Source organism: Ochotona curzoniae, unplaced genomic scaffold, assembly GCF_017591425.1.
Source record: "Ochotona curzoniae isolate NIBS_2020 unplaced genomic scaffold, NIBS_Ocur_1.0 contig_3190, whole genome shotgun sequence".
Classification (NCBI taxonomy): Eukaryota; Metazoa; Chordata; class Mammalia; order Lagomorpha; family Ochotonidae; genus Ochotona; species Ochotona curzoniae.
In genome coordinates this window covers 9513239-9533085 of record NW_024465751.1, presented here as the reverse complement: position 1 = coordinate 9533085, position 19847 = coordinate 9513239, and the positions used below count along the sequence as shown (strand labels likewise).

At 48.0% G+C, this 19847-nt stretch overlaps 1 protein-coding gene across 5 annotated transcripts in view; it reads left to right on the top strand.

Annotated features, from left to right (window-relative positions):
• Positions 1-19847, top strand: part of NTAQ1 (N-terminal glutamine amidase 1) — a 94639-nt gene that overhangs the window by 3926 nt on the left and 70866 nt on the right. The window contains exons 2-6 of one of the 5 annotated variants that reach the window (XM_040979336.1): positions 3076-3175; positions 5916-5966; positions 11044-11192; positions 11749-11873; positions 16976-18351. In XM_040979336.1, coding sequence (XP_040835270.1) covers positions 3076-3175; positions 5916-5966; positions 11044-11192; positions 11749-11873; positions 16976-17085 — 535 coding nt within the window. In that variant the 3' untranslated portion in view covers positions 17086-18351. Of the gene's footprint in view, positions 1-3075; positions 3176-5915; positions 5967-11043; positions 11193-11748; positions 11874-14576; positions 15091-16975; positions 18352-19847 lie in introns of those variants that run through there. The other 4 variants (XM_040979335.1, XM_040979339.1, XM_040979338.1 and 1 more) reach the window with 4 other exon arrangements.

Here is a 19847-nt window from a genome sequence, read left to right as displayed (position 1 = left end):
ATATCTGATTTTCCAATAAAAACAAATAAATTGGGCCCAGCACAGTAGCTTAGTGGCTAAAGTCCTCACCTTACACACGCCGGGATCCCATGTGGGCGCCTGTTCTAATCCTGGAGGCACCACTTCTCATCCAGCTCCCTGTTTGTGGCCTGGGAAAGCAGTCGAGGATGGCCCAAAGCCTTGGAACCCTGCACCTGCATGGGAGACCTACAGGAGGCTCCAGGATCCTGGCTTCAAATTGCCTCAGCTCTGGATGTTGCAGCCGCTTGGGGAGTGAATCATCAGATGGAAGATCTTCCTCTCTGTCTTTCCTCCTTTATGTGTGTCTTACTATCCAATAAAAATAAAATCTTTTTAAAAATTAATAAATCTTAAAGAAGAGAAAGAAAAAATGAAGGAAATCGCAGACTGAGTGTTGGCGTCGTTTTGTGAAAACACACCTTTCTGTGAACAAGTTGTGGCTTTGTCTGCTTGTCTCAATGCTGCATGTGACTGGGCTTAAAATATCAAATGTAGACACTGTAACTTTCCCCTGTGGTCTTGTTTTTCCCTAAAATAACTAAGAAACCTTAAAGAAAAGGAGGGTAATGCTAACAGGAGATTGTTCCTGGCTGCTTCAATGTGGCATGCAGGTGGGACAGCCAGCATTGTTTCAGTGGGACGTATAAGCTGGGAACTTGGTGGGGCTAGGCTGCGGCCCGGGTGTGCACCTTGCTCATGAGACTGCCTGGGTGCCAGTCCTGGCTGCACTCCCAGCTCCAGTCCCCCGCCGAGGTGTACTCTGGGAGGAAGTAGCTGATGGGCCATGCAGTTAGAACATGGAACATGGGAACTGAGTTCTCCATTCCTGGCTTCTATCTGACTCCTCACTTGCTGCTTTTCGGGAGCCGTTTGCAGGGAGCTGGATTGCAAATGGCGCAGTCAGATCATGAACTGGCACCCATATGGGATGCTGGTGTTGTTTTGCTTACTATGCCACAATGCCAGCCTTGAAAAAAAGCTTTCTGTAAAATGAGGCCCCCTTACTTCAGGAGATTGGACAATCCTACTCGGGGCTTTCTGTGGAATTCTTGGATGCACCACCATATTTCTGCATCTAATTCTTTCCAGTCAGGAGTGCTCATGTCCCTTTGCTAAAGGAAGCAGAGAACTTTTTCTTCTTTCTTTTTTATTTGTATTTTTAAAAAAGATTTACTTATTTTTATTACAAAGTCAGATATACAGAGAGGAGGAGAGACAGAGAGGAGGAGAGACAGAGAGGAAGATCTCCCGTTTGATGATTCACTCCCCAAGTAACAACAATGGCTGGTGCTGAGCCAATCCGGAGGCAGGAGCCAGGAGCTCTTCCGGGTCTCCCACGCAGGTGCAGGGTCCCAAGGCTTTGGGCTGTCCTCCAATGCTTTCCCAGGCCACAAGCAGGGAGCTGGATGGGAAGCTGGGCTGGCGGGATTAGAACCAGCACCCGTATGGGATCCTGGTGCATTCAAGGTGAGGACTTTAGCCACTAGGCCACATCGCTGAGCCCTTTCTTTTTTTTTTTTACTTGAAAGAGTTGCAGAGAGAGCTCTGGTGGATATCTTGCATGCACTGCTCACTCCACAGATGGCTGCAGTGCCCAGAGATGGGTCAGGCTGCAGTCAGGAGCCTGGGGCCTCGTGCGCCTCTCCCTTCTAGGTGGCTGGAGCCCGTGCATGTGGATTGTCTGCTGCTTTTTGCAAAGCTTGCGCAGGGAGCCTGTCCAAGGCTTGCAGAGCTGAGCTGTGGCAGGCTGGGCTGGTCTTTGATGTTGACTGGAGGGAAGGGCCTGGATCTGTAAGAGAACTGATTTGACCAGCCTGTTAGGCCAACATGTATGGTCCTCATTGTTCTGGGAAGTTGCTGGATTCATTTGGATTTTTGGAGATGTATTTGTGATCTTTGCCTGGTTCACTAGAATGGGCAGGCTTATCTTTGCTGTGCTATTGGGTATGTGTCTCTCCTTTGCACAAGAGTTGAGCAAAAGGGGCTAGTGCCGTAACATGGAAGGTTAAGTCTCCACTTGTGATGCCAACATCCATTATGGGTGCCACTTTGAGTCCTGGTTGCTCTGTTTCCAGTCTAGCTCTCTGCTAAGGTGCCTTGGAATGCAGCAGAAGATGGTTCAGGTCATTGGACTCCTGTCCCCACATGGAAGAAAGCCCTCCTGAAGAAGTTCCTGGCTCCTGGCTTCAGATTAGCCCAGCTTCAGCTATTGCAGCCATTTGAGGAGTGAACCAGTGAATGGTAGATCTTTCTCTGTTATATTACTGTCTAAATCTGCATTTCAAATAGAAAGAAATGCATCTCAAAAAAAAAAAAAGAGTCTGCGAAGGCAGTGGCCCCTGAATGGCTGTGTGCACCGAGGCCAGGGCGCACACCCACGGGCTCTGGTCCCTGAAGTCAGGGAGCCCAACAGCTGACACCAGCTGGACAGGAGAGCCTGGGCTGCTGATGCCAGACTCCTTCAGTGGCATCCAGAGCAGACCGGGAAAGGCATGAGATGCCAGGATACACAGGTGGCAGGCCTCCAGGACTTCGAGGGGATGACCTCCAGATGACCACTGCCATGGCCATCTCAGGCGCTCTCGCAGCTGGCCCGGCCTGCCTCTTGCCTTCTCCCAGGAAACAGGATGGGAGGGAGGGAGGTAAGCACTGGTGTTCACGCACATGCAGGGAATCTTTACAATGTGGTATAATTATGTCTATGTTACAGATGAGCAGATTTTCAGAGAAGTTGAGCTGTTCAAAGCCTCTTAACCTTGTAAGTGACTGAGTTGGGTTTCCAGCTGTATCTCAAGTGCCCATGTGTAAAGTTGAGAAAGTTGCAGCATTTCCTCAGTGTGCAGGGGACGTGCCCCTACCCAGAATGGTTCGTGGCTTGTCCAGGATGTTGCTCGCAGGGGAGAATCAGGGGTCAGCCAGCGGTTGGACGAGCTGATGGTTAAGGTCTCTTCTCGTATTTTTTAATGGCGACGCCACCAGTCATTTGTCCCCATTTGAAGGACACAGACAGTGATCTCGTGTAATGATACTGATTAGACAATTATTTGATTTCAGTGAGGAAAATGTTTGGAAGCTCTGTGAGCACATCAAGAACCATGACCAGTACCCTTTGGAAGAGTGCTATGCTGTCTTCATCTCTAATGAGAGAAAGATGGTAAGTGGATAAGTGACTGCGGAAAGAACCCACGGGAAGCTGGATATTTGTGCTTTCTGAAACACAGGGGCGTTTAAAAGTTGGTTTCAGATGAGATTTTTTTCCTTACAGGGCATAGTTGAGTTAGGAGAGTTCGGTATGTGAGGACGGTTGTGATGATGTTTACACTTTGGATGCGGACTTAGAGCTTTTTCACCGCTGAGGTGATTCAGCCAGTGAGTCATCATGCTGGGCTCTTTCCATTGTTAAAAGGTGTTTTTGGTTTGCTGTTTAAAGAGTTGTCTGGTTGAACGGACTGGTTGCAGACTCTTCCCTGCTGCACTTTGCCAAGTGCCCACGACCACCAGGGGTAGGCCAGGCCCAAGGCAAGAGCCAGCAGCTCCGTCTGGGCCTCCCCGGCAGGGAGCAAGCACATGGCTATCGTCCACTGCCTTACAGGTACATTAGTAGGGAGAGAGATGGCTTGGAAGTATGGTGTACTCCACACTTGAACCTGAAAGTCTCGCATGGTTGTCGACTTCCTAGGCAGCAGCTTAATGTACTGTACCACAGCAACAGCCCCTATGTTTCTTTTCTTTTTTTTTCTTTTCTTTTTAATTTTATGGTACAGTTCCATAGGCTCTGGGATTTCCCCTATCCCTTTCTCATATCCCCTCTCCCCAACTTGCTTCTCCTGTATTATTACACTAGTATAGTCCTTCATAAGTACATCGTTCTGTTATTTGTGTCCTGGCATTGCTGGTAAAGACAGCTGGCAGACAGTCCAGCATCCTATCGTCAAGATATATTTGGGGCCCGGGCCGGTGGCCTAGCATTTAAAATCCTTGCCTTGCATGCGCTGGGATCCCATATGGGTGCCGGTTCTAATCCCAGCAGCTCCACTTCCCATCCAGCTCCCTGCTTGTGGCCTGGGCAAGCATTCAAGGACGGCCCAAAGCCTTGGGACCCTGCACCCATGTGGGAGAAGCTTCTGGCTCCTGGCTTCAGATCGGCACAGCACTGGCCATTACAGTCAATTGGGGAGTGAATCATTAGGTGGAAGATCTTCCTCTGTCTCTCCTCCTCTCTGTATGTCTGACTTTGCAATAAAAACAAATAAATCTTTAAAAAAATAAATATATTCTACAGTTTCATTGGGAGTCCATCTTTGATTTGGAAATAGAGATACATACTGCATTGTATCTTCACATCTGGAAATGATAGTCTCCCTTACGCTGTTACTATACATTCCCTTAAATAAGAATGCATGAAACGAAGTCAACATCAGGAATGAAGATAAAACAAAAGATTTACAGCACCTTGGAGTTAAGTAACATGCTACTGAATAACCAATGTGTAGATGGAGAAATGAAAAAACAAAAACGCTTCTTGGAGAAAATGATCTACGATGTTATCTATGTGTCAGTGAAGAATTTAATAAGAGAAAATAAACTATTTTGAAGAAATGAAAAGAAACAATATCAAAACCCATGGGTTCCAGCAAAAACTGTATTGAAAGGACGACTGATCTTTCGTTAAAAATTTTTTTAAGATTTATTTATTTTCATTACAAAGTCAGATATACAGAGAGGAAGATCTTCTGTCAGATGATTCACTCCCAAAGTGGCCGCAATAGCTGGAGCTGAGCCAATCTGAAGCCAGAAACTTCTTCCAGGTCCCCCAGGCAGGTGCAGGGTCCCAAAGCTTTGGGCCATCCTTGACTGCTTTCTTAGGCCACAAGCACGGAGCTGGATGGGAAGCAGAGCTGCCAGGATTAGAACAAGTGCCCATATGGGATCCCGGATCCCGGACGTGCAAGGCGAGGACTTTAGCTGCTAGGCCATTGCACTGGGCCTGAAAGGACTATTGATCTTACAGTTTGCATGAAAGATGCTTTTTATCAGCGAGAGCATATGTCATTGTCCTTTTGGGATTGGCTTATTTCACTGAGCAAAATGGTCTCTAGTTGGGACCATTTGCCTTCACATTGAATAATTTCATTCTTTTTCATGGCTGAGCCTGTATTTCTTTATAAGATGTTTTTATCTTTAGGGGCTGGTGCCATGGTTCAGTTAGCTAAGTCTCCCCCTGTGTGTGCTGGGATCCCCTAGGAGTGCCAGCTGTGTCCAGCTCCCTGCTTGTGGCCTGGGGAAAGTAGTCTGGGACGGCCCAAGACCTTGGACCCTGCACCCATGTAGGAGACCTGGAAGAACCTATTGGCTTCAGATGGGTTCAGCTCTGGCCATTGCGGCCACTTAGGAAGTGAACCAGTGGATGGAAGTTCTTTCTGTGTGTCTCTCCTCTGTAAATTGGTCTTTCAGTTAAAAATAAATCTTAAAAAAATATTTTATCTTTAAAGGTTATTTCTGTAAGAGGCAGAGAGGTGGAGCTGCCATCTGCTAATTGATTCCTCGATGACCAAAATGAGCAGACCTGGGCCAAGCTGAAGCTGGGAGCTAGGCACTCTGGGTCTCCCACAGGGGCCCACGGGGCCCACCCACTGAGCTGTCGCTACTGCCACCCTCCTTCTGCATAGACAGGACTGGGACCACGTGTTGAACCCAGAGGTTCCGACAGAAGTCTCGGCTGACCTCCCTGCCAGGCCAAATGCCTGCTTTTGCACTCCAGTCTCTCTTTCATTCTTTAACTGTTGATTGCTTAGAAATCCTTCGTTTCTCATAAATGTATTGCTCTTCATATTGTAGTAGTGGCGTAGCTGAAGGTGTGGCTTATCAAAGTTCCTGGTTACTGTCTTTTGTAGATCCCTATCTGGAAGCAACAGGCGAGGCCTGGGGACGGACCTGTGATCTGGGTAAGCTTGGTCAGACAGAGGTGCCCTGGGGCCTCCTTGTCATCTGCCAGTGCTCTGTGGGCTTCCGGAAGTTTAAGTGACAGCTACGGTGGGGAGGGCTTGGAACCCTTGGTAAATGGGCTGTCAGGTGTTTAGTCTGACACACCACCAACTAAACACTTTGCCCTCAAAGAGCTCATTTGTTTATTTATTTATTTGAGAGTCAGAGTTAGAGAGGAGGAAAAACAGAGACAGAAAGAATGATTCACTCTCCAGATGGTTATAACATCCAGGGCTGGGCCAGGCTAGAGGCAGGAGCTTCTTCTGGGTCTCCCACAGGAGCACATGGGCCCAAGCACTTGAGCCATCTTCCTCTGCCTTCCCAGGCACGTTAGCAGGAACCTGGATTGGAAGTGGAACAGCCGGGCTTGAACTGGTGCTCATATGTGTTTAGGTGCTATAGATGGAGGCTTAGCTTGGTGTGCCACAGTGCCAGCCCTGAGCTCATGTTCCTGCTTTCTCTGCCTGCACATGAGCCACTCTAACCCTTAAGTGCACACCCTGCAGGGCTTTGGTTGGGGCCTGGGTTGGAGTCTGGTAAATGAGGCTTAAACCCTAGTCCTCCGAGTTTTCAGCTGTGTGACTTGCCTCTTGTTTCCTCTGTGGCAGGTGAGGTTGTAAGGCTTCAGGGAGGTAGCGAAACACTCTGCTGGTGTCAGGGACATCGCTAGGCCTGGTCCTCTAGAAGCATGGCCTGTGACCATTTCTACCCTCGGTTGCCAGCTGTGTGTCAACGCTGGACTCATCTCCATTGTCAGTCAGCTCTGTGGTTTCCAGGGTGCTTTTGCTCCCTGTCCAGGGAAGCTTGCAGGAAAAGGCTCGTGGTCCTGTACCTCCTCCATAGTTTCTCCTGGTCGCCTAGGTGGGAAGCCTGTAGCAAAATTCCCCATCCCCTGCGGTAGGTGCATCCCCGCCACAATGCCATCTGTGATAGGAGATGCTTAGGCCTTGCCGAGTGGATGGAGACAACAACAAGGAGCAGATCCCCTCTGTTCCAGCGGCCCTTCATCTGGCCTCGCCAGGCCCTTCCCCTGGCCTTGCTGGGCCCTTCCCCTGGCCTTGCTGGGCCCTTCCCCTGGCCTCTCCGGGCCCTTTCCCTGGCAGCTGAGCCAACACTGTGCCAGCTCAGGGAGTATGGCTCCTTTTAGAGTACACCTGTGCTCTAAGTTGACAGTTCCCAGTACAGGCCTGGTTTCCTTCTCAAGCTCATCCACTGCCTGTATCTGGGAATGGCCTGAACCATTGAGCAGGCTGCAGATCGTCACTGTTGAGGCCAGTTCACAAGTCGTTCACTCCCCGTTAGTGATGGTGTCCACTGGCCAGCAGGGAAACTCCTCCTGGCAGGTGGGCCCCAGCCCCCCTGTCTTTTAGGTGGTATTTATTTATTATTACTTTAATAAAGATTATTTATTTGTAAAGTAATGTTACAGGTCCCAGCAGCATGGCCTAGCGGCTAAAGTCCTCGCCTTGAACGCTCCGGGATCCCATATGGTGCTGGTTCTAGTCCCGGCAGCTCCACTTCCCATCTAGCTCCCTGCTTGTGGCCTGGGAAAGCAGTTGAGGATGGCCCAAAGCTTTGGGACCCTGCACTCATGTGGGAGACCCGGAAGAAGTTCCTGGATCCTGGCTTCGGATCGGCATAGCATTGGCCATTGCAGTCACTTGGGGAGTGAATCATTGGACAGAAGCTTTTCCTCTGTCTCTCCTCTTCTCTGTATATCTGACTTTGTAATAAAAATAAGTAAGTCTTAAAAAAAAAAAAAAAGAAAAGAAAAGTAATGTTACAGAGTGACAGAGTTTGGTTGTCTATCTGCTGATTCACTCCCAGTTGGCTGCAGTAGTCAGGGCTGGGCTGGGTTGAAACCAGGAGCCAGGAGCCTCCCAAGTGGGTGCCAGGGACCCAGTGCCGAGGGCCGTCCTGCGCTGCATTCCAGGGGCATTTTGGCAGGGAGCTGGAAGCAGAGCAGCCAGGATTTGAATCAGCACCCCTGTATGGGATACCAGTGTTGCAGGTGGCACCTCAACCCACTATACTGCAGAGCTGGCCCTTCTTGGCTGGCATTTGGAAGGGTTGACTGTTTGTGCAGTCAGGTCCACACTCCATTTGTGTCCATTCTGTCAAGGCGGAAACAGTGGGAAGTGGAGGGACTGAGAGGGGACCAGGCTCTTGACTGTTTTCTCCCTCTCTCTCTACCGCAACACTTGACTTGTGGTTTCGCTCTCTTCTCTGGGATCTCTCCCGTTAGTAATAGGGAGCGTGTGCTTAAAACCCCCTGTGGTGTTTGCAGAGCTAAGACAGGCAGGCTTTTGGCAGGGGTAGGAGAAGATTACAAGTGGATACCTTGGAGAGAAACAGCTTTTGGGCCTGAGCCTGTGTACTAGAGAAGTGGAGAAGGTTCCTGCAGGAGGCAGTGCCATGGGAGGGTGGCTGTTGGGAGATAGTGGTCAGGCTGCCAGGTGAGATGACTATATCCATTTCGGAGCCCCACGTCGGAGCCCCACTTCGGAGCCCCATGTCAGAGTCCCACGTCGGAGCCCCACGTCGGAGCCCCACTTCGGAGCCCCACTTCGGAGTCCCACGTCAGAGTCCCACGTTGGAGCACTGGGCTGTGATGCCTGGCTCCAGTTCTGACTCTGGCTTCCTGTTCACGCAGGCTGTTGGTGGCAATGTGATGGCTTAAGTAGGTGGGGACCTGCCACCCGTGTGGGAGACCTGGCTGGAGGTGACAGCTCCTGCCTTTGGTCTGGAGAGAGCCAGTTGATAGGAGTGCTGTCTGTGCCTCTCAACTAATCAGTAAGTGGGTGGAAGAGGCCACTTTGTGAGTAGCTAAGGGGAGGTCCTCGCAGACTCTCTCTGCACTCACGCGTCTTTGTGCACGCATACTTGCTTCTGAGTGTCAGTGCGTGCCCTCACATGCACATGACTTCTCAGAAACCCATTAATACGTTCACATTCTGCAATTTACTTTTTCTGTCTAGCTATATGTAACATGGACATTTTTGCATTTTCTGCATTTTTTTAAGATTTATTTATTTTTATTGGAAAGTCAGATATACAGAGAGGAAGAGAGACAGTGAGGAAGATCTTTTGTCTGCTGATTCATTCCTCAAGTGGCTGCAATGGCTGGAGCTGAGCCAAGCCTCTTTCCCAGGCCACAAGTAGGAGCTGGATGGGAAGCAGGGCTGCCAGGACATGAACTGCATGGGATCCTGTATGGGATCTTGTGCTTGCAAGGTGAGGACTTTAGCCACTAGGCTACCTTGCCGGGCCCTTTTTACATAATTTTTAAAAAAGATTTATTCATTTTTATTGGAGAGAAGGAAAGACAGAGAAAAAGATCTTCCATCCACTGGTTTACTCTGCAAGAGGCTGCGATGACCAGAGCTGGACCAATCCAAAGCCATGAGTCAGGGGCTTCTTCCAGGTCTCCCATGCACGTGCAGGGTCCCAAGGCTTTGGGCCATCCTCGACTGCTTTCCCAGGCCCCAAGCGGGGAGCTTGGTGGGAAGTGGAGCAGCTGGGACGTGAATTGACACCCGTATGGTATCCCGGTGGTTGCAAGGAGAGGATTTAGCCCCTGGGCCACTGTGCTGGGTCGCAACATAAAGTTATTGCTATCTTTCCCATCTGGATCAAAATTGATGTTGGCCGTGGCAGTTGACTCAGCATTCCCAGCTGGAAGTGCTTGTGGTCTTTTCAGCATCATGCACAGTGCTGCAGGGAATTTCCTTGTTTACACTTCACAAGCTCACTGCCATTTTTCTATGGAATACTTTTCTAGAGGTGAAGTTGTGGGGTCACAGGTGTACGTTAATGTATGTAACCTTTTCCATTGCTGAAGCACTTTCCAAGTCACTGAGCATTCAGTGTTTTTTTTTTTTTTTAGTTGTATAAATTTTATTTTTGATAATTTTTACATATTTGATTAGGGTACATTGTTTTCATATTCTCTTTTTTCCTTCCTGTATTTGGGGGGCGGGGAGAGATAAGGGGAGAAGCCCCACCCAGCCTCCCAACCATCCCAGGTTCCCTGATGTAGGGTATGCTCCAAGGGTCCTGCTCAAGTGGTTTTGATAATTCAACAGTGCTGTATTGCTTCTGATCTTGCCACTCCAATCATGGTGAAATCTCTCCAGAATGCACTGGCTGACATAGTCCACCTTATAGTTTCCATTTGCCTGGATATTCACTGTCAACTCTTGGCTGGGGTAGTTGATCGATTTGTTCTGTCTTTTGTCCTGTTATGGTACCAGATAGCTTCTGCAGGCTCCAGTGTACTGCCGTATCCTCCATGTGCATCTGGATATTCTGTCCACTGCTCCATCTAAGCCACGGAGAAGACCCAGCTCTGATACATGCATTCCATGGTCAGACTGTGGAACCTGCAATTTTCTCAATGGTTGGAATTCTGAGTCCAGTGGTTCAGTTGGGGGGAATTCCCAAAGAAATTTCATCTGAGGTGATCCCAGACCTGATCCTTGTGTGTGCATGCAATACAGGGTCCACACAGACTGTCGCCCAAATCGGCCTTTGAGCACAATGTTAGTTGCAACTGCTGGGTCAGTTGTCTCTAGCTCTGTCTTCCACGCAAACTAATGGGTGTTGTAGTCCAGCCTGATCTTGCCCACTGCACACTCGGTCCCCACGCAAACCAGTGGGAGTTGTAGCCTAGTTGGAGTGACCCACAATAATCCCTACTAGGCCTGTCCCCTGCCCTGGTTCCTGTGCTTGCCAGTATAAACAGCAGACTGGTCCATTCTGTCCCACATCCCATTCAGCTCTCATACATGTCAATGAGCATTGAAGCCTAGTTCAACCCAACCATGCCCCAGTCCAGCACACACATGTGCCAGTGGGTACCACTCTGTCTAGTCACGCCTGTCCCAGTCCTGGTTCTCTAATGTGTTTTTAAGGTTTGGGTTTGTTTTATTTTATTTTGCTGCAAAAGGAGGGATATATAGTCTTGTAACTGTTTTTGTGCTAATTTGTGTGCATTGTGGGGTCTTAGAGTCATGGAAATCTGCGTTTTCCTTCCAGGACTACCATGTGGTTCTGCTTCATGTTGCCAGTGGCGGACAGAGCTTCATTTACGATCTGGATACCGTCTTGCCCTTTCCCTGTCCTTTTGACACTTACGTAGAAGATGCCTTCAAGTCTGATGACGACATTCATCCACAGTTCAGGAGGTGAGGAGATTTGGGTTGGATTTACCCAAAGTAAGACTTTGCGATGATTCTGAGTTTTTTGTTTGCATTTGCTTTGTGTTGGCTTTGTCGCTGGGTTGGTGTTTGAGAATGGCATGCTTGCTGCTCACAAGATTGAAGATGCTTTATAGCTGGAAAGGTTTATCCGCTGCAGGGTTGTCAGTCTTTGAAATTGTGTGTGAGGAGATCTCAGATGCTTTCCTTCAGCTTCCAGGGCTTTCTGTAGTGCTTGGTCAGGAGGGGTGAGCGCCCCATTGTGGCAGTACTAGGAAACTATGCTGTTTGCTCTGTATATAGCGGAGTCGGCAGAGACAGCCCAGGTCATTTTCAAGCCATGGTAGTTGTTGACTTCAATCAGTCAGTCCCCAGGGCTTTGTCACTGTACAGTAAGGCTGCTTATGTAGTTGTATGTTGCTCGGTAGTACAAAAATTTTTCTGTGGTTTGTGCTTATCATAGAACACGAGTCCATCTGTAAATGGAGTTATACTTTCCAAGGTGAGGCCTTGTTCATGGAGGTGTTGATTGATTTATGTGCAGGAAGTTTAGAGTGATCCGTGCAGACACCTATCTGAAGAACTTTGCTTCTGACCGATCGCACATGAAGGACTCCCGTGGGAACTGGAGAGAACCGCCACCGCCCTATCCCTGCATTGAGACCCGAGGTGAGTGGGGAGGCCTGCCTGGAGAGTGAACCAGCACTGCCCAGCTCGGTGCCCTAGCTCAGCAGGGGCAAGACTGAGAGTGTTTTTTTTTTTTTTTGGCTGAAACTGCCTGGGCAGTGAGGGAGTTAACAGAGCACTTGTTCAGTGCGTTGATTAGATTCCAGAATGGGTGCATGGAGCACGGGACAGGAAGGCTGTGGGAACTCAGGGAGGAGGTGCACAGAGCCACACTGCTGGCAACCTGGGGCTGGGACCCTAGGCAGCTGTCTGCGTGCTGTGTCATTAACAGTGGGAATAGTAGCACCTTGCCCTGGTAGGGTTTCTTGTGATGCTGAGAGAAATGTCCTTATTGCCTGTGAATTGGCATTTCAGTGATTGCATGGTGAAAGCTGCCTCCGAGGTGGGTGAGAGCGAGCAGGTTGTATGGCACCATGCCCTGCAATGATGTGCTTTTAGGCAACAGTCCAACTGATCGCTCCCCAAGATGTGTGAGATAAAGAGTTCTTCACGCTGTTCACACTGTCTGGCATTCATCTGGGCTTACGCCCCTATTTATGATCATAAGTAAGTCACAGTGTTCCCCACTGTTGGTGAGATCATTCCAGCACAGGGATAATACTGCCTGTGCAAGTGCCCCGTGCTGAACGCCAGAGAAGCAGGGTGCCAGGTCAGCGGCGTGTTGCTTAGTGCTGGGGACGTGCTCTGAGAAGTGTGCAGACATCACAGTGTGTTCATTCTGGCTGAGATCGCTGTGATGTCACTGAGGTGACAGAATCACACGAGACCCCTTGAATATGGGTCTGCTGGCTCAGACGTTGTCATGTAGACAAGGTTATGTGAATAGTTCATTCAAGAAGAAAATAAAACCATGGTGTCCGAAGGGAGAGAGTGCTGACAGAGGGTTTGAGCCCTGATGGTTTGAGGCTCACTGTAAAAGGCTCTCATAATGAAAAGTGTACATTGGAATTGTTTGCCAGTTTACCACCCTGCTTTGATGGCATTGTAACTGGGAGAGCTTCCAGGTCATGCAGGGGCCTCTTGGGTCTGCCCTCTGTGCAGGGACAGGTCTGTACAGGCCGAGTGTACCTTCTGAACTAACTCCCTGCATTTCTTCTGGGTGTGGGCACCGAGTTGGAGCCTTGCACATGGCACACACTGATTAAACAGATACCCCATACCTGGGCCATCCCTTAGGTTCTGATGGCTGCTGCTTGCTGGATGCCATTTTTTGCCAGATTTTTTCCATCTGTTTTGCATATTAGCTTAAGTGAAAAAAATTTTATTTTCCTCCTTGATAAATGGCAAAATGAACAGTGTGAAGGTGAGGAAAGTACTTTGCCTAAATTATAGTTATTATACTCATGCTGGATGGAAGGTTTTATAGAAGAGCCAGTTATCTTTTTTTTAAAGGTTTATTTTTCTTGGAAAGGTAGATCTACAAAGAGATGCAGAGACAGAGAATAAGATCTTCCATGTGCTAGTTTCCTCCCCAAGTAGTTGCAGCAGTCAGAGCTGAGCCAATCCAAAGCCAGGAGCCAGGAGTTTCTTGTGGGTCTCTCACGTGGGTGGAGTGTCCTAAGGCCTTTGGGCCATTCTCTGCTGCTTTCCCAGGCCACAAGCAGGGAGCTGGAAGGAAAGTGAAATAGCTGGGACATGAACCAGTGCCAGAATAAGATTCTGGCTTGAGGTGAAGGATTAGCCAATTGATTCATTGCACTGGGCCCATAAAGAGAGGAACCAATTTTAACTTCATGTGTAGTTTTTCATCAGCTGGTCTCCTGAACTTGAGACTGAACTTGAAATGATTCCACTTTGAAGTCTTGAGTAAATATTTGGCTAATTTAAATTGTTAACATTCTCTTATGGTAGAGTCATGGCAACAAACCCTTTTTTATTATTATTTTTAAAATAAAGATTTATTTTTATTTGGAAGGCAGAGTTACAGAGAGAAGAGAGGAAGAGAGACAGAGAGGAATCAAAGCCAGGAGCCAGGAGCTTCTTTTGGGTCTCCCACATGGGTGCAGGGTCCCAAGGCTTTGGGCCATCTTCTGCTGCTTTCCCAGGCCAGAGGCAGGGAGCTGGATGGGAAGTGGAGCGGCTGGGATGCCAGCAGTGCAGGTGGAGGTTTAGGGTGAATACTGTGCCACAGTGCCAGCCACCAAAGTCTTTATTACGAAAAGAATATGTTAAGGATTGGGGTAAGTGTGAATTGCTCTTAACGCTCTAACAAGTTTTCTTTTTTGTTCAATATTTAGGAAAGACTACAGTAATTCAAGATAATAAACTTTAATGCATCTTTGGATACGAGTGTTAACAGCAGCAATTTTGTTTCTTTTCATTTAGTTATGGGATTGGCTCTCAGAATTTGTATGTGTTGTATATCATGTTGAAAGGCGTACATTTAGTAACTGGCAGCAGCCATGTGTCTGCTGTTCTGATTTAACGTTTAAAGTATTTTGAAGGAAGCCACCTTGTTTTCTTAGGGAAACAGATTTACAGTGGAGGTCACCTACTGAAATCCTGGTGCCTCATGAAGTTTTATCCCATTTAAGAAAAGGTGGTTGCTTATATGAATACTCAGGGCGGGGCTAGGTTCCCTCTGTAGATTTCTGAAACTTTCTTTGTGTAGCTCTCTCCTCTGTGAAACTCCACCCCCCAACTCCTAGCCCCTCTGGAACTTCCATTTCTGTCTCTTGACCTCAGGAAAACTGGCTGTTTGTGTGCCTGTCACCAAGCTGTGGTCTAGACACGCCTCCAGGCAGTGTAAGTCGGGGCCTCCCAGGGTTGCCCTGCCTCTGCCCATTGTCTGCTGTCTAAACTGGTTGTTCCTTGTAGGTGGTCTGGTTTGCTGCTAGTATATGGTTGAAGAGCAGTTCCTGTAATGGTTTTTGGATAGGCAACAGTAGAAATTTGTGCTTTTGTGGAAGATGTAAATTCTGTATCCAAACAAAGGAGTGTCTCAGAGCATCACCACTTACCAGCTCAGGGTTTGTGGGTTCATTTGTGTCCCACCCCACCCCTGTTCCCCCTCCTGCGTTACTCTGAAGCAAAGGCCAGATAGTTTCTTCTAGTGTGTATCTCTATAACCAAGGATTTCTTTTTTAAAAATACATGCCTGATAACCAAATGGTTCCAGTTGCTCGGTGAAATGGGCCAATCCCAAAGGGACAAATATCATGTTTGCTCTGATATAAGACAATATCTGTGCAAAATACAAAACAAAAAATAAAGGTAAACAAACACACAACTTGTAATCTCACAAACGAAGGGTGTAGTGGAGGCCAGAGTACCAGGAATCAAAGAAAATTGACAGACTACGTCCCTACTAATGAATAAAAGTAGGATCTCAATGAAATTTCTAAATATGCCTAGGCAACAGAATGTTAAACTTTGTACTGTTGCCTATACCAACAGTGTCATGACCCATGTGAAGAGCAGAAAACTGGAGTTAAGAATACACCTGATAGGCTATTCTACTACAAAACACAGGGGCCAATGGGGGAGGGGAGAGGGAGGAAGCCCTAGGCCTGCAAAATTATAAAATGGGGGAAAAAAAACCAAGGAAAAAGTACATGCTTGGAGTACCATTATTACATATACTATAATAGTAGTTCTTTAAACCCATCATCTGTCTAGTCAGTGTTAAAACTCACGGTGATTTCATGAAGCCCTGATCTATTTTCCGGTCCGTTGTTGACTTGGGTCAGGATCCAAAGGGCCTCATGCTGTCCTTGCTTGTGCATGGTTTTTTTTTTTTTTTTTTTCCAGATTTATTTATTTGAAAGGCAGAGAGATGATGAGAGGGAGGAGAGGTAGGGAGAAGAGAATTAGAGCTAGAGTGATTGATGGATTGAGGAGTCAAAAATCTTGCATCTGCTGCTTGACTCCTGAGACACCGACATCAGATGAAGCTGGGCCAGGCCAGAGTCAGGAGCCAGGAATGCCATGTGGGCCTCCCTCCCGTGTGGACGGCAGGAACCCAAGTAGTTGGGCTAGCATCGACTGCCTTTCCAGGCATCTGAACAGGAAATTGCATTGGAAATGGAGCAGCTATGACTAAAACTTGAGCCCAGTAATGGATGCTGGTATCCCGAGTGATGTTGCCTTGCTATGCCGTGATGCTTCCTCCAGTATGGCTCTTAGGAGTCTTTTTCATTCACTCTTTATTTTTTCTTATAATGTATTTGTTGAAGAAATTGGGTCTGGGAGAAACAGCCTGGCTTTGGCTTATGTCTCTGGCATCTCGTATGAATTGCCTATAAATTGGCCATTGAAGCTGATAAATTAGGCAGTTGGATTACTTTTACTTTGAAATGAGTTTGGAGTTCTAGGTAATTTGCTGAAACAGTGAGAGTTCTTATGTAAGGAAACTCAGGTTCACTTAGGGTAGCCGATGGTTCACTCCCCAAGTGGTCACAATGACTGGAGCTGGGCCATTCCAAAACCAGGAGCCAGGAGCCTCTTCCAAGTCTCCCACACGGGTGCAGGGTCCCAAGACTTTGGGCCATCCTTGACTGCTTTCCCAGGCCACAAGCAGGGAGCTGGATGGGAAGCGGGGCTGCCGGGATTAGAACTGGCGCCTGTATGGAATCCCAGAGCATTCAAGGCGAGGACTTTAGCCGCTAGGCCACGCCGCCAGGCCCCACAGGATAGTCTTATATATAGCCTTTACCAGGACCAGGAAAATGACACAAAGGTACTAGACTCTGTCATTGCTACGGCACAGCACTGTTAGCTTAGAATTTCTCTCGGCTTTGTTTTCCTCTCATTGGTGTTTCTCGTCCAGATTCTAACCCCGGGATAGCATGGCCAGCTTTGTGGTCTTCCTCTGTCTCTGCCGATCGGCGGCAGTTTATTTTCTTCCAGCATTACTGTGTGCCTTGGAAGCCGGTCGTTTGTGGATTACCCCTCGCTTTGGGTCTGCATGGTGTTGTATTGTGATGAGGTTGAGGTTCTGCTGTTCAGGCCAGATGTGACCACAGAAGTGACCCTGAGCCTTCACCCGTTTGGACAGTTTCCCTGCTTTGGTCTTTGGGGTTGTTTTACTGTGGTTAAGCCCAAACTGTATTTTCAGTGGACATTTCTTTCCCATGTTTTTCTAGATTCCAAAATGAACCTGAATGATTTCATCAGCATGGACCCTAAGGTGGGATGGGGAGTTGTCTACACGCTCTCTGAATTTGCACATCGGTTTGGCAGTAAACACTACTGAACTTGACACCAGACATGGAATTGTGGAGAAATGAAGGACACGAACACGCCATCCCCTCAAGTGGGACAGTGAACATCGTGATGCAGTGACAGTGGGCCTCCTCTTAGACTTCACATGAGTAGAACCATGAAGGAACACGAGTATAAACAAAGACTTCTTTTTGATATGTCAAGGCAAAACTTGACGTAGTGTGTACTTGCTAAGACAGTCCTGTGGCTCATTGATTAAGATACGCGATGACTTAGGCTCGTGATCACCCGTGTTGGGGTAGAGGTGTAGACGGACAGCCAGGTCCAACGTCTACACTGGATGTCTGTGTGGTCTCTGGTTTCTCTGGAAGCTTCTTGGAAGCAGGGCTGAGGCTGGCTGCTCTGTGACTCCCCCTGTGTCCCTAAAACCCTCTCCTGGGGCCGTGCTGCTACTTGAAAAGGCCGGGTCGGTCCTTCCCCGCCATGGTGTTGCGAAGATTGCAGTCCCCTCACGCACGAGTGCTATTTCATCTGTTTGTGTATGGTTTGAATAAAATAGAATTTATTTTTGTTTTGGAATGATTTTGTTTTGGTCATTTACAGACACCTTAACAATGTGTCTCATAGCTGAGAACCATTGCTTTAAGAGTCATTCATTTATCTCATCTGCCTTTTGGAAAATGTCTTGGAAATCTACTTTAATCATGTAGTTCCAAATAAAAGGTAATGGGCATTAAGCTGGCATATGCGATCAGCTCTCCTTCATGTTTGTGTGGTTTTGTTATTGTAAGAATGGACAGCGTCTTAACGGCAAGGATGACTAACCCTTTGTTCTTAGACCCTTTGGCTTGTTGAGAACCTTGCGTTCTGTATGAGTCTTCCACCTCGTGCGTCGCAGGCTATTACAGTTACGGACGCAGACATCTGCCAGGCTCGAGGCCTTGTGAGGTGGGCATGCATGCTCAAGGCAGTGCGAGCTAGTGAGCTGGTTCAGATGAGCAGACAGATCCTGGGAGAAGCCAGGGAGCTTTGAGTGGGACGGACACAGAAGTAATCTACACTGTTTTTATAGCTCAGAGCTGCATGTGGACGCCACACTGAGATTCATTTGGCTCAGGAAGGTCATGCTCAAAGTAAAAGGGATATATCTTGGCAGGCTGTCTGCAAAAATACTTTGTCCTGAGCAGACAAGTTTCAGAGAGATCAAAGGACTGTAATCTCATTTGTAAATTGTATTTTGGAATTTTCTTTCCCACATAATTTATGAGCAAATTTTCAGTCTGCTATTCAGAAGTATTTCTAGTACAGAACAATCAGGCAACATCTGTGTGAATGTTTGAACTCCTCAGCCACCTGGCTCTGAATTGGAAACTATTACTTTTTTTTTTTTTCTTAAAGATGATTTATTTGAGGGCCTGGTGTGGTAGCCTAGCAGCTAGAGTCCTTGCTTTGAATGTGCTGGGATCCCATATGGGCACTGGTTCTAATCCCGATAGCCCCGTTTCCCATCTGGCTCCCTGCTTGTGGCCTGGGAAAGCAGTCGGGGAGTGGCCCAAGGCCTTGGGACCCTGCACCCGTGTGGGAGACCTGGAGGAGCTCCTGGTTCCTGGCTTCGGATCGGTGTAGCATCGGCCGCTGTGGTTGCTTGAGGAGTGAATCATTGGACGGAGGATCTTCCTCTCTGTCTCTCCTCCTCTCTGTATGTCTGACTTTGCAATAGAAATGAATAAATCTTTTTAAAAAAATGATGATTTATTTGAAAGGCAGAGTTACAGAGAAGGGTGTAGAAACAGACCTTCCATCTGCTGGTTCACTGCCCAGGTGGCCACAATACTAGGTTTGGACCAGGTCGGTGTTAGAAACCAGGAACTTCTTTCAGGTCTCTCATGTGGGTGGCAGGGTAAGTAAATTTTAAAATAGTGTTAATTATTTTCATTTTAAAAAGAGACTTATTTTTATTGGAAAGGCAGACTTAACAGAGAAGCAGAGACAGAAAAGATTTCATCTGCTGGTTTACTCCCCAAGTGGCTGTCATGGCTGGAGCTGAGCCCGTCTGAAGCCAGGAGCCAGGAAGTTCTGCACGTAGGTACAGGGTCCCAAGGCATAGGGTCATCCTCTCTTGCCTTCACCAGGCCACGAACAGGGAGCTGGGTGGGAAGAGGAGCAGCAGGGACGTGAACTGGTGCCCATATGGGATCCTGGCACATGCAAGGTGAAGATCAAGCCATCACGCCAGTCCAATAATTTTCATTTTAAAGAAAAGTTCCCGGGGCCTGGCGTGGTAGTGTAATGGTTAAAGTCCTTTCATTGCATGCCCAGGATCCCATACGGGTGCCAGTTCTAATCCTGGCAGCCCCGCTTCCCATCCAGCTCCCTGCTTGTGGCCTGGGAAAGCAGTCAAGGATTGCCCAAAGTCTTGCACCCACATGGGAGACCTGGAGGAAGCTTCTGGCTCCTGGCTTCGGATTGGCTCAGCTCCAGCCATTGTGGCCACGTGGGAAGTGAATCATCAGATGGAAGCTCTTCCTCTCTGTCTTTCCTCCTCTCTGTATATATCTGACTTTGCAATAATAATAATAAAAAAGATATTATTATTTATCTAAAGGGCAGAGCTACAGAGAGAGACAGAGAGAGAGAGACAGACAGAGAGGAGAGATCTTCTCTGTACTGGTTCCCTCTTCACATGGCTGCAGTGGCCAGAGTTGAGCCAGGTCAAAGCAGGTGCTTAGTGCAGGTGTCCCCATGTGGGTGGCAGGGGCCCATGCGCATGGACTGTCTTCTGCTTTTCAAGGC